Below are 14,938 nucleotides of genomic sequence, written 5' to 3' on the forward strand. Positions count from 1 at the left end.
ATGTTCTAAAATTAATATTTTAATATTTTTATTTTACTATTTATTGTAGCTGTCACTTTTAATTAGTAGTTTGTAATATTCACGCTTCCATTTTTTTTAAGTTTGTTGATTGTCAGTATTTCAGCGCTCAGGAGTGTGTTTGTTCAAAGATGTCATAAACAGCTAGCGAGTGCGTGCATAAACTCTTTTTGTATTATAATAATGGATGTTTACTTACAAACAAAAAGGTTAATGCAATACAGAGGACCAACCGTGTAAAAACGAAAACAAGACAAAAAAGGTGCTGTCTGTGCAATATGATGACGTTTTGATCGATATTATATATTATATAATTATATTAGAAATGGTAATAGTTTTACATTTGTCTCTGTTTCTTGGTCAACAAGGTTTGCTTATGTTATACTTTCTCTTTGGTGAAGGTCGAAGAGATCTTTACTTCGCTGTCAAAACAAAATCGTCTCTATGGGCATGTCCACTACACACCTTGTTTCCATGAATCGATTATGGTTTCCTAGCACAACCTTTCAAATCAACACGGAAAGAACTGCTTTTCTATGCATTGTGTGAAGATAAATGACGTACGCAGCGATGTAAAAACTGATTTTCTTTCATAGTTGAAAGGCCACAATCAGCAGCCAAAAAGTTTGATTTGGGTTTCTTTTGGCTATCATTTGGCCAATTAAAAGCAATTTGACATTTTTAGGTAACAAAAATCAACAGGAAATCACATTTAGCTTTGTTATAATTGTTCATTTGTAATTTTTAAAACTTCTGTTTGAAGTAAATGCATATTTGCATATAACAAAGCAGATGTTCTCTGACATGTATTGCAACAGACCTTTTACTTTTTTTCAAGGTAAAAAACACGTTTAAAAGTATCTTGTGCCGAAGAATTTCCATTGAAAGTCCAAGTTCCATACCAGAGAAACATGGCCACTAAAGGTAAAATGCATGAGGAATAACTTTTGTAACTCATTCTGCAGGCTTCTATTATAGGCATGTGGTTAATTTAAAATAATATTTTTTTAAGAAATGTTTTAAGAATGTTCAATTCCAATGAGGTGACAAATCATCTGTATTTTGTAAATTAGACCTTGTGAATAAATACTCCTGCTAAAAAAAAGAGCACATCTGCGTTGTGACAAGATATAAAAAATACATTCAAAACAAACAATTTTACAAACAAATGTTCTTTTTTATCACAAACAGGACAAATATTAAAGTACATTTTAGGATTTATACTGGCTGTCCTGCTGGAAGTATGTGTTGCGGAAAACCTTCAATTCCCAGACGAACAGACACATCATATTGAGAAAAGAGAAGCAGGTCTGATTTATAGTTAAATTCTCTCTCTCTACAAATATACACAGTGTTCTAGTGCAACATTTTATTTTTATTTTAATGATTCATAAAATTGATATATTTACCTTTATTTGCAGTGTCACCAGGATTTACTACACGAATGGCTACAACTAAAGGTATGTTGCTGTTGAAACATTTCTTTTGACGTTTCTTTTGAATATCATTGCAGTTTTGTATTTTAAATGTTTTGTGCAATATGCAGCAGCACCACCAACAACAACAACAAAGACAACAACAACAATAACACCAACAACATCAACAACAACAATAACAACAACAACAACAACAACACCAACATCAACATCAACAACACAAACAACAACTAAAGCAACAACAACACATACTACTGCTACACCACCAACAGGTATGTGCTTTAAAAAAACTGACATACACTTTTAACCATTATAAAGTGCAGTGTGATGATGTTAGTCTTAGTATTGAAGATTTTGGGTTTTATTTCTTTATTCATTTACAGTTCTTCAAATGTCAATGAGAATAGATCAAATATTTGACACCAGTCTTACCAATGAAACTGGAACGAAGTACAAATTTTATGTCGATAACATTGAATTCGCAGTGAGTATCACATATTTAATTTAATAAATATATTGATTGTTTGTTTACAGCTGCAGAAAAAAACATTTTCAGAGAAAGCGTCGCGGCTCGTGTTTTCTGTGCAGTTTTAAACGCAATATGTGAATCGCCCCTCAGTCTTTATTCAGACTGATAAGCTCTTTTGCACAACAATCTGCACTTTTTGCTTGTTTCCTGGTTTGCACTCTGTAGTATCTGCCATGTGCCTTGTGCTACTTAATATATATTTTTTACACGTCTTCATTTGTATGGTTGTATTTTATTTATATTTAATCTGCATTTTTACATTACTGTAAATGTTATTGTTATCTGAATGCACCAAGGGTGTGAGAGTAACGCAATTTCAATACTGTGTACTGTATGTGTGCTGGACATGTGGCAGAATTGACAATAAAGCAGACTTTGACAAAATCAGGAGTGACATTAAGTCATGCAACAGCAATGTGAAAGACTGACAGCATGACAAGATGAAACTGTGATAAAAAGTCATTTTGAACTTTTCCTAAATACATATACAAACATTTGTATTTCTTTAAAGTGAAAAGTCCCTTTTTACTTCGAAGTATTTGAGATGTGAAAAAATGCAGAGCATATTTTCTGTTAACTGTAAATAAATCCAAATAGAAATACGTTTACTGACATTTGGAAGAAATATTCATAGTATTTCTACAGAAAGAAACAAAAATGATTATTTCACCTATAGACACCTATAGAGTAAATAGTAAAACAGATTTCTTTTATGGTCTCTTATTTTTTTCCGCAGCTGTATGTTTTGATAAAAAACATGCGTCAAAGTGATTTTGAAAATAACAGATTATATGCATTGAAAAAATATAAATGTATTCTTTATGTACACATTCTATATTTCTCTTTAACTGCATACTCTATTAAAGTATTATGAGTTGCCTCTTATACATTCAACTATCTACAATGAACTTTTTACAGATTGACAGAAGTTACAAGGATCTGTCTACTTACATTAAAGGTTCAGTAAACGTAACTGGCTTCAGGTATGAAAGTCAAGGACTAATACACTCAAAAGGTGTCATTGTCATCTTGAACCCTTGTGTTTGTCCTCTTCATTGTGTTTTTTGTTTCGCTTTATAGGTCTGGTAGCATTATAGCAGACTACACGATCAAAACAGTCAACAACAACAGCATCAGTGTTGATTTATCATCAGCAAACACACAGGTTTCTAAGATTCTCTCAAAAGTGGGAATCCCTGTAGATCCAGACGGTTTTTCGGAGAGAAGTATGAAATCTTAAAACATCACTATCTTCTTAATTCTGTCATATATTTATCTCTTTGTTTGATTGTTTTTATTTTCCTGGTGTTTACACTGCTATTCTCGTTGTTTCACAAAGAAGGTGTGAATTTCATGTTGTTTCAAAGATTGCTTATCACAGGCATTTTCTGGCAATCTCATATCAACCATGAGTGCATAAACAGTAGTATTGCATACGTCATATCTTCAAAGAGTATTTAGTTTGATCAAATTTATAAAAGAAAGATATAGCTGTATGATTAAGAACATGAGCTGCTAGAGGTGGGAGTAGTGGGGGGAGTGGGATGCAACTACAGCACGACCAAGCAACACATCCTCATATCATCCCTGCGTCACTTAGGCTGCGTCCGAAATCGCCTACTTCCATACTATAAACTGTATTAGACGAAAATTAGTATGAGTCAAGAAACGTATGCCCGAAACCTCAGTATTCAAAAAACAGTAAAGTGGAGTAAAGAAGTACAACGTCATACGTCCAAATCATTTTTTGATCATGAGAAGAAAGTATGTTTAACACTGTAAATAAGTGAGAATGCATGACATAGCATGATAGCTCCGCTTTATCAACATGAAAATTACATGTGTAAGAAAGGTGAAATGTGCTGTATTGCTTGTACTTTCAGACGAAACAAAAATGACCACCAAAGATAAATATTATCCTCAGCAAAGTATGGAACTAAGGTGTTCTTATCCAAAATCTGTTCTTGGAAGAATTACATGGTTAGTAAAGAAAAAAGATCCTGAAGAAAACAGTGCAAAATACACCATTACAAATAATGGTAGCGGAAGCACTCTCTTAGTGAAAGATGTTAGTGAAAATGATATTGGTGAGTGACCCGATTTATTTTTGTCTGTCAGTTTTTCATGACAAAGCAACTTAATATTCTGCTCAAAGAAGTTACTAAAATTGTTTGATAAATTTATGAAGTTATGATAAATCTGTGATATTTTTATGATCATAATTGCGTAAAATTTCTGAAAATGATTGACTTGTGGAGTAATAAATGTATTATCTGTATATCTACTATATCTTCCTACAGGTATATACTCGTGTATCATACAAAGAAGCACGATACAAATACCCTATGTTCAGTGGCAAAAAATTGTTATTGAACAACGTCCCAATATCATAGTGGATAAATCTGAAATAAGGTTGCCATGTACAGATCAAGATCAGACTGTCACATTAAGATGTTGTGCTCAACACTACTCAATTGAGTGGGATCGAATTCCTTTTGGGGATGAATTGACAAAACCAGGTTGGGCATAAAAAATAGACATTACACACGTTCTAAATGTTATGGAATAGCCTACAGTTGTTAGTTGACATGTAAAAATTTGTGAAAGTACAAATTGTAAAAAGTATACACAAAATGAGTCAGTAATACATAAATATATAATTATTGCATTGAGTAAATAGAAGAAAGTTAACTGTGGTTAATATGGTACATTGCCCCATTTTTCTGTAGATGTTATTCAGGATGTATTTACCTTACATGTGTTTTCAGAGCCTGACTGTATCACATTACAGCATAAAATCTTGAGCACAAGTTGTGAATCTAATGAAATTGCAATATGTCGTCTAAAGAACATGAAAGAATTAGAAATGTTTGAGTATTACGAGAAAATAATCCATGTTCAGAGAGTCAGAGGTAAGCCTTAAAAATGATAAAGTGATATTTTGGCTCAGGTCTTTTTACGTTAACCTTTATCAATTGTTTTAAAATTCTAGATTTTGACTGTAAAAATCAATCGCTTGGAGTTGGAAAATTAGGTGACTTTGTAACAGGTCCCTGTGTTAAAGGCCTGGAAGGCCACATAACTTATCAATGTGAACAGGCAAATTCTACATTTGCTTGGAAACCTACACAGAGTGAATGTGTAGTTGAATCTATCAAATACCTTGAAAGGAAAGCTAAGGTAAATTAACGTCTTTATAAAAAAAAACTGTAAGTGAAAGGGACGTGATATTTCTACACTTTTATAATGCAGTTCTTGTCTGAAGAAGAGATTCCAGGTTTTATGTCAACCCTCAGTAAAGCTGCAGAGCAGAATAAGGTTGAGATCAAACAATCTGCTCCAACTGTCCGAACAATAGCTGAGATACTATTCAAAATTGCAGAAATCTCACAAACTTTTAACATTAATGTCCCTGTGATAAAGGTATGTATATTCAGTTTTTGATGCAAATATATCACACTGCGTATTATTTTACATCTATGCTTGTTTCCATTATCTGGTACCTCCCGTATACATAATTGATTTTCTCATAAAACAGTCTCCCTTGAAGTAATAATTGTATTACATAGCATTTCATTTGTTTGTTTGTTTCTTTAGTTTTTTGTATTAATCATGATTTTTCTTTTATTTCAGGATTTTCTTAAAACAGTGATTTTAATTGTAGCAGATGAATCTAAAAACACTTGGGCAGAATTAAAGAATGGTCAGAAAACAGAAAACAGAGGCACTGAACTTTTACAAGAAATTGCGAAAATAAGTGATCGTCTCTCAAATGACAATTTTATGTTCAATGAAGGGTCCATTCAGTTGAATAGAACAACAATTAAAAGCTCATTCATCGGAACGTCTCTACTACCAAACTCAACTACTCAGATGGTGATACCAAATGTTGTTAAATCAGCCCTTACAATAACCATTATTGTTTTCACAAAGCTTGACTATGTTCTGCCTACTCGCACTACTACTATTAATGACAACAAAACATCAGAAAACCGCATTAATGGAGACGTGGTTGTGATTAAGGCAAAGGTTAATAATACCATTAACAACATTTTGCTTACTTTTGACAAGACAAATACATCATTAGGAAATCCCCAGTGTGTTTTTTGGAACATTGATCTCGACCGATGGGATTCAACTGGATGTAAGGTCAAGATCTCAGGAAATGAAGCGGACAAGGTCACATGTGAATGCACTCACAGAACTTCTTTTTCAATCCTGTTGTCACCAGTTGCAAATGAAGACCCTTTTGAACATGCAGACTTAGCCTATATAACATACATCGGAGTAGGTATTTCTATAGCCTGCTTGGTTTTTTGCCTTTTTCTTGAGATGTGTGCATGGAGATTGATGACAAGAAATAGCACGTATTACATGCGACATGTCTCCATAGTCAACATTGCTGTGTCTCTCCTAATTGCTGATATCTGTTTCATCATTGGAGCTGCGATTGCAGATCAAGACATAACACAAGAGCAGATGATCTCCGTGGCTCACTGCAGTCCAGTGGTTTTCTTCCTGCATTTTTTTTATTTGGCTCTTTTCTTCTGGATGTTCTTTTCAGCACTTTTGCTTCTTCACCGCATTGTCACGGCCCTTTCTCAAATGTCAAGGACTAAAATGATGATCATTGCCTTCACAATTGGTTATGGTGCACCTTTGCTCATAGCACTTATAACTGTTGCATCCACAGCTGGAGCTGAAAACTATGTTTTAAAAAAAAATGCATGCTGGCTGAATTGGACTGAATCTAAGGCCCTGCTGGCATTTGTGATTCCAGCTCTGACTATTTTTGCCTTTATGTGTGTGGTCTTGTGCAAGATTTTAAGGAGAAGGGTTGGTGCTACATCCCAACCAGATGAAAGGGATGTTCTTGTTGCCACTGTCCGATTTGTGGCCACTCTAACTCCTATCTTTTGCCTAACATGGGGATTTGGGATTGGAACAATGGTGTCACCTGACTTTGTTATTCATGTGGTTTTTTCCGCACTTAATTCACTGCAGGTACCACATTTTTGTTTTATGTTTGTTTATTTATGCATTGTTATTTATTTATTTAACAACCACACATCTAGGACTATTTTGTGATATTAGGGGCTATGTCCACCGTGGCGCATTTACGTGGCTGAAAACGGAGGAGCTCGGCTGAAAACGGCCGCTGCAGGCGCTGTGTTGTCCCCAAAGTTAAACATTTTTCAACTCTGGGTGCTCGGTCTAACGCCGGCGCTTATCGTGGGAAAACGCATAGCACCAGGGCTGAGCGGGTAAAAAAAAGTCCATTGATGGCTTTTTTTAAAAGCACGGCGTTACAGTTGAAAACAATTGAAAAAACACCTCGGCGGACACATGCCTTTAGATTGCTAATTTCGGCTATTTTACACATAACTTAATAACTAATAAAATATGGGGCCAGATTTACTAAACAGAGTAAATTAGCGTGAGAGTGCAATTTCAAACAAGCCCCAATGGGAGGGGAATTACTATCAGTGATTTACTGTAGTTGTTTCACAAAAAACTCAGGAATGATTTCTCATTCCCATAATGAATAACCCAAACTACCCAGAGCAGCACATATTAGCACTGGGTTTGAGACATGCTTTTTGGGGCCTTAAATAGTCACAAATACCAGTACAATGACGAGCACAAACCTTAGTAAATCGTGCTGCGTGATTCATTTAAAATTACTTTTTATTTAAATACTCTCCTCTCACAAGGTTAGCATCTGAAGAGGAATCTCCGACAAATGCACTTTCAATACGACCAGTCGCAGAAACCGCTGTGTCCCCACATTTTCGGCTTTAAGTTTCACTGTGTGTCTTTAAATACAGACAGTATTTTCTTTAAAGGCAAAAGTGACTTTTGCCAATCGCAAGAAATGAGTAAATCTGGCCGTAAATTATGTATGTGAAAATAAAATTGAAACAGGAAGTTTTTCTAAAGTTTTATATACTTATTTACTATTTCAAAATGGTCTATAGTGTATGTCACATAAAACAATTACTTGTATTTATACTTTTGACTTGATCATTTATAACTACTGGTGAGAGTTTTGCTTTTTCGTTACTTTAATCTCATGCACTTGGTGTGAAATTATTACATTCTTGTGTGTTTTGTTTGTGTTGTTTCTTTTAATAGGGATTGTTTGTTTTGGTGTTTGGGACACTTTCTGACAGCAAGGTATTTATTCTGTTTATTTGTGGGTTTTAACAGATTGTGATTCTAGAAATTCGTGTACATGCAATATATCAACATAACATGCCGTATAATAACCTGTTCTATCATTGTATAAAGCTATTAATTCTTAAAAACCAAAAAATAGAAAGCTGAAATTGCTGATATTTCTAATGTTCCACAATATATAAATTCTTAATGTATTTTTTGCAGGTCCTAGAGTCACTGCCAGGAAAGCTTATACTGTACAACTTTGGTTCCGGTCGTACCAGGGTAAGTGACATTATAAAACGCACTATCTATGATTTCTTGCTCAACACTATCATTCTGTGATCTTTATCTTGACTCTAACATCTCTGTATTGTAGCGAAATAATCCACTGGCATTAACCACTAGTCGCTTACAAAGGATGAGTAAGTTTGTTTGCAAGTGCTTGTGTGTGAAAAAATTATATGCGGATATAAATGTGAGGTTATAGGATAAAGGTATTATGTTATAATGACTTGCTATAAGAAACATTATTGGTAAATGTATTAAATGTACTGAACATGTGAAGATAACATGATAGAAGTAATGTTCATCTGTTTTCAGATGTGGCCAATACATCTGGAACCCGAAGTCTCTCAACAGCTTCATCTTCTAGCAGTTCTAGGTAGCAGTTGTGGCCAAAAGGTTGGAGGGCTGCACTCGTAAACTGAAGGTCTTAGGCTTTATTCTCAATGCTGGCAGGAACAAATAAGGTGACAAAGTAGGCTATGAGTGAACATATTTTACCATCACATCGATTCACCTTACTGCAGGAATATTCATTGATGCTATGCAAGTGTGATTTATATTGTCTTCAACCATAGAAAAAATATTGCAATATTGGAATTTAGGGTAGAATTATCCAAAACATGTCATTAAAAGCAATTTGTAAACTAGACTTTTAATGCCAACATTCAAATCATATTTGAGTTGAAATTTGAAGCCTCCAATCGTTAAGACCATAGTGACAAGTTGTCACTGACAACCTTGTTCAAGTTTACGTGAGCTTTAGTGTCATGGTGCTATGGGACAAAGAAGGGAACAAAATGTTGTCACGCAATGTTTAACTTTATATTTGTTATAAATTTAACCTTCACTTGCACATATCCAATGTATTGCTAAAGTAAAATACATTTTTAACTTAATCTATGTATATTAACTGGGTTTTCTGAATATGTGACCTCAATGCACATATACTGAACATGCATCGAGTACCGTTAACTTTATGTGCAAGTTTGCTTTAATCACATCTTCTTTTTTTCATATTGTTTTCTTGAAATTCATTGTGACTGCACTAATTTGTAATTCTGTTGATTAAAAGGACTAAACACATCCTGGTTTTACTTTATTATGCTTGGATTATCAAAATAAATATAGGTGATGTAAAGTCATTTTTATTCTGGGTGTAACACAACATAAAATCATAGATGGTATGGACTTCTAAAGCCATGCAACAGCTTTCTTTAAGGAACAGACAGACCCAGTACAGAAGTGCCTATATGCTGTCATTGTTTACGTGTCTTGTATATCATGTCTGTGTATATGTATAATGTACAGACAGCTGGTTGTCTGCTGTGGGTCTACTTACGTTTTTTGTGAAAGTTTTGTATAAACTTGGTTCATTTGTTTAATATACGGGATTCTTAAAATATGTTAGTGTCTTAACGACATTAACCAATAAAATCTGATTTTTTTTCAGAAATCCGAAAGACACCCCTTAGAGGTCTAAGCATGATATAGGTTGTAGGAGTGATTGCAGGGCTTTTTTCTTTAATAGGCCATCCATGTTTTTTATTTTTTGCAGACTAAGCCAAGGAATTTGATTTAGTTATTGCTTTCAATATCCCAGTAACTGGATCTTCAGAGTTGTCACAAGGCTCACATGTATTCTGAAAAAATACATGTGACTGGAATACATCAATGTGGATTTTTTTGTGGTTTTATTTCACATAACCCTTGATGTGAATTTTAAATTGTTAAAGCTTTAAGTGATTCTTAATGTTCTCACATGTTTATTTAAAGACTGTATTTTTAATTTCCCCAAATACATTACAAATATTAAAGCATACTTCAGGGCTTACAGTCGCTGTCCTGCTTAATCATGTGTGTAGGGTTGTAGCAAATGATTTCCCAGAAGAAGTAAAAAAGCTTAACAGGTGAATGATTTATACGACCATTAAATGTGTGTGAGTGTGTGCATGTACTGAACACAGTACATATAAATGTTTGGACTTTGAAAGAGGATTAATATTTTAATTATTTATTTTCAGTTCAGCAACTTTAGTTACGCAGTTACACATCGCTGTAAATAATATTATGTTTGGAGGTCCATCATGTATGATTTTCGCATTAAATGTGAACTACTGCAATCATATATATTTTGTTCGCATCTGCTCATGCCTATTATCCTAAATGTTGCCAAAAATAATAATCTAGAGTAATTTTTTATAATTTTTTATCCACTGTAACATCCCTCCTTATTGCCTTCATTGGTTTCATTCAGCACCCATTCACAGCATCTTCAAGCTATGCATTTGTTTTTGTTTTATGGCATAGCACCAACAAAAAAACTGGACAGTTTCACTATTTGGTGGTAAACTTTGATTGTTGACCAGGGGTAAGTTACAATGGAATCTTCCATTATTGTGCCGGGCCGTTGAAAAACAGAGTTCTTTTTGTGAGTGAATGCTTCTAAATTCATCAAAACATACCAATGTCAAATTATGTTAAGAATGTTATGAATTCTGGAAATTCCTTGTCTTTAGTTTGTTTTTTTCCGTTTGGTTTTTGTTTTGCAGGAGTTTGGTTGATGATGTGATTAGTGAGAGTGGTTCAACGTGTTCAGTTTATTAAGTTAGTCAAATTCATTATTTTTTGACGCTATCCTACGTGGCTTCCTTCTTTGGCTTAGAGCTGGTGTTCTGTCAAATTGTCCTACCCTGATTTTCCTACCGCAGGGCAAAATTTTATATAATTTAAACCATTGACAAAATAAACTGGTAGGATGATTTTACAATGCAAAATCCCCTGTAAGATAGTCATACCCTCTTTAAAATAAGCACATAAAATAATTTCACACCGTATACCCTGCAGATTATCCTACTGGCATTAAATAATCATGTAGGATTAATTTACAGCGCAATACCCTTTCAAATTGTACTAGAAGTATTTAATGCATATGGAGAATGATTTAACAAATGAAATACACTATAACACATCAATGTAAAATAAAAAGGTAGGATTATTTTATAGCGCAAAAAAATGACGTAACATTGATTTCCTCATGGTTGGTATAGTCTGATGAACTGTCTAATTTAAAGTATTAAAAAAAGTAGTAATTAAATCAGCAGTAAGTTACTGGCAAACCTGCTGCAAAACCTACAGCAACGTTTTACAGTTTAGGATGAAATTCATAGTGACAATTCACATAGAAAAGCACAAGAAATGTACCATCTAACCACAAAGGACACTGAAAATGAACAAGACAAACAATTATAGCCAGTAAGATGTTTTATTTTGAAATTTATACAGGGGGAGGGAAAACATTTTATATAAGGAGCTGTATTTATAGAAAATAATTGAACCACACACAGACACAGAAAAGGCAATTTTATTTAGAAAAACAATATTTAAACTAAAACAATAAGCAATTTTACAGAGATTTATTGTATCAATTAACCTGCGAATGTGTTTGGGCTTCAACGCAATGTTTAGAACAAGCAGTGGCGTAGCCAGAGGGGTGTCCTGGGTCCTAGACGACAAATTTCAAAATAAAAGTGGTTTCGGACTCTCTCATTTGTAAGTGTTTTAACGGTTGCAAGTGATGTTGGTAGGGCAACGAGATAAAGGGTTACTATTCAGTTTCTACAATGTTAAGCTTGATTTCTAGGCCGTTGATTAGGTATTTTGGGGGTTATAAAAGTGTTGCTATGCAGTTTGTGTGGCGTTTTGGGTAGTTCCTAGGGCGTTGCTAAGGCATTCTGGTGGTTGGTTTTGACCTAGTGGGCCAGTTGTGGCCTAGTGGTTAAAGAGACAGACTCATATGGGTCATATAACTGACAAATAGGTAATTTTTCATACACCATATCAGGACTTTCTGATGTGGAGTTTTTGCAATAAAAGTCCCCTCAATATCCTATAGAGACTGTTTTTTTCTCTAAATTCAGAAAGGGATTAAAAATAAACTACCTGTTTCTAGAAAATGATTTCACCTCAGAATCATAGAACACCATCTCAGATTGACACTCAAACAATATCAGGACATTCTGATGTGGAGTTTTTTAATAAAAGTCCCCTCAATATCCTATATAGACTGTTTTTTCTGTATGTTCAGATAGGGATTAAAAATAAACTACCTTTTTCTAGAAAATGATTTCACCTCAGAATCATAGAACACCATCTCAGATTGACACTCAAACAATATCAGGACATTCTGATGTGGAGTTTTTTAATAAAAGTCCCCTCAATATCCTATATAGACTGTTTTTTCTGTATGTTCAGATAGGGATTAAAAATAAACTACCTTTTTCTTGAAAATGTTTTCACCTCAGAATCATAGAACACCATCTCTGATTGGCACTCAAACAATATCAGGACTTTCTGATCTGGAGTTTTTTATTTAAATGCAATATAAATGTCTCATATAGGCTTTCTTCCACATTATCAGTTGGGAAAGGGAAACTTTATGTTCCTAGAAAGTAATTCCTTGAGAAATCGAAAAATTTAGTTTGTGTTTTTATTCACTGCTGGATTCCTTAACTCCACCTCACTTCAATTATATCCTTCTTGGTGATGCTTATACAGATACATTATTTAAAAATAATGACTAAGTTTTGACAAAGATTTTATTTTTTTACTGTCTATTAATTATTCTGATTTTTCAAAATTATTATGAGATGGTAAAAAGTTTAACCATCTGTCATTTGTTTTTGTTTTCTTAGTGTACAGTTGTGGCCAAAAGTTTTGAGAATTACAAAAATATTTGTTTTCAAAAAGTTTGCTACTAAACTGCTTTTAGATCTTGGTTTCAGTTGTTTCTGTGATGTACTGAAATAGAATTACAAGCACTTCATATGTTTCAAAGGCTTTTATCGACAATTACATGACATTTATGCAAGAGTCAGTATTTGCAGTATTGGCCCTTCTTTTTCAGGACCTCTGCAATTCGACTGGGCATGCTCTCAATCAACTTCTGGGCCAAATCCTGACTGATAGCAACCCATTCTTTCATAATAACTTCTTGGAGTTTGTCAGAATTAGTGGGTTTTTATTTGTCCACCCGGCTCTTGAGGATTGACCACAAATTCTCAATGGGATTAAGATCTGGGGAGTTTCCAGGCCATGGACGGAAAATTTCAACATTCTGGTCGCCATGCCACTTAGTTATCACTTTTGCCTTATGGCACAGTGTTCCATCGTGCTGGAAAATGCATTGTTCTTCACCAAACTGTTGTTGGATTGTTGGAAGACATTGCTGTTGGAGGGTGTTTTGGTACCATTCTTTATTCATGGCTGTGTTTTTGGGCAGAATTGTGAGTGAGCCCACTCCCTTGGATGAGAAGCAACCCCACACATGACTGGTGTTAGGATGCTTTACTGTTGGCATGACACAGGACTGATGGTATCGCTCACCTTTTCTTCTCCGGACAAGCCTTTTTCCAGATGCCCCAAACAATCGGAAAGGGGCTTCATCGGAGAATATGACTTTGCCCCAGTCCTCAGCAGTCCATTCACTATACTTTCTGCAGAAGATCAATCTGTCCCTGATGTTTTTTTTGGAGAGAAGTGGCTTCTTTGCTGCCCTTCTTGACACCAGGCCATCTTCCGAAAGTCTTCGCCACACTGTGCGTGCAGATGCGCTCACACCTGCCTGCTGCCATTCCTGAACAAGCTCTACACTGGTGGCACTCTGATCCCTCAGCTAAATCCTCTTTAGGAGATGATCCTGGCGCTTGCTGGACTTTCGTGAACACCCTGAAGCCTTCTTTACAAGAATTGAACCTCTTTCCTTGAAGTTCTTGATGAACCTATAAATTGTTGATTTAGGTGCAATCTTAGTAGCCACAATATCCTTGCCTGTGAAGCCATTTTTATGCAACGCAATGATGGCTGCACGCGTTTCTTTGCAGGTCACCATGGTTAACAATGGAAGAACAATGATTTCAAGCATCACCCTCCTTTTAACATGTCAAGTCTGACATTCTAACCCAATCAGCCTGACATAATGATCTCCAGCCTTGTGCTTGTCAACATTCTCACCTGAGTTAACAAGATGATTACTGAAATGATCTCAGCAGGTCCTTTAATGACAGCAATGAAATGCAGTGGAAAGGTTTTTTGGGATTAGTTAATTTTCATGGCAAAGAAGGACTATTCAATTCATCTGATCACTCTTCATAACATTCTGGAGTATATGCAAGTTGCTATTATTAAAACTTAAGCAGCAACTTTTCCAATTTCCAATTTGATTTATGTTATTCTCAAAACTTGGCTATATGAATGTACATCTTATTACTATGTTTTAGAAATGATTCTGATTTACAAATTAAAGTCAATTTACCTATTTATTTCTTTGTTCTAAATATCAATTTCAATAAGCATGTACCTAAAAATAAGAAGTGAGTGCCATAGGAAAACAGAGTGGCACAAAATAAAATGGAAAATAAAATGGAAAATGGAGATGAGTGCTGACCCTTCCAACCCAGCAGGATGCCAGTAGCTGTGGCGTCATTGTCACCATGGTAGGTGAAGTAATGCA

The 14,938-nt window shown here is 34.7% G+C and overlaps 1 protein-coding gene across 1 annotated transcript; it reads left to right on the forward strand.

Annotated features, from left to right (window-relative positions):
* Nucleotides 1–437: 437 nt before the first annotated feature.
* On the forward strand, nucleotides 438–9,513 carry LOC130430255 (adhesion G protein-coupled receptor F5-like). The gene is made up of 17 exons (XM_056759292.1): nucleotides 438–942; nucleotides 1,210–1,326; nucleotides 1,440–1,478; nucleotides 1,565–1,726; nucleotides 1,838–1,938; nucleotides 2,902–2,966; nucleotides 3,064–3,209; nucleotides 3,867–4,070; nucleotides 4,284–4,502; nucleotides 4,752–4,895; nucleotides 4,976–5,163; nucleotides 5,236–5,406; nucleotides 5,617–6,987; nucleotides 8,119–8,160; nucleotides 8,368–8,427; nucleotides 8,522–8,567; nucleotides 8,746–9,513. The coding sequence occupies exons 1-17, from the start codon at nucleotides 930–932 to the stop codon at nucleotides 8,808–8,810; spliced, it is 3,153 nt and encodes a 1,050-aa protein (XP_056615270.1). The 5' UTR covers nucleotides 438–929; the 3' UTR covers nucleotides 8,811–9,513.
* The last annotated feature ends 5,425 nt before the right edge of the window (nucleotides 9,514–14,938 follow it).

The sequence above is a fragment of the Triplophysa dalaica genome, chromosome 10 (genome assembly GCF_015846415.1).
Source record: "Triplophysa dalaica isolate WHDGS20190420 chromosome 10, ASM1584641v1, whole genome shotgun sequence".
Taxonomy (NCBI): Eukaryota; Metazoa; Chordata; class Actinopteri; order Cypriniformes; family Nemacheilidae; genus Triplophysa; species Triplophysa dalaica.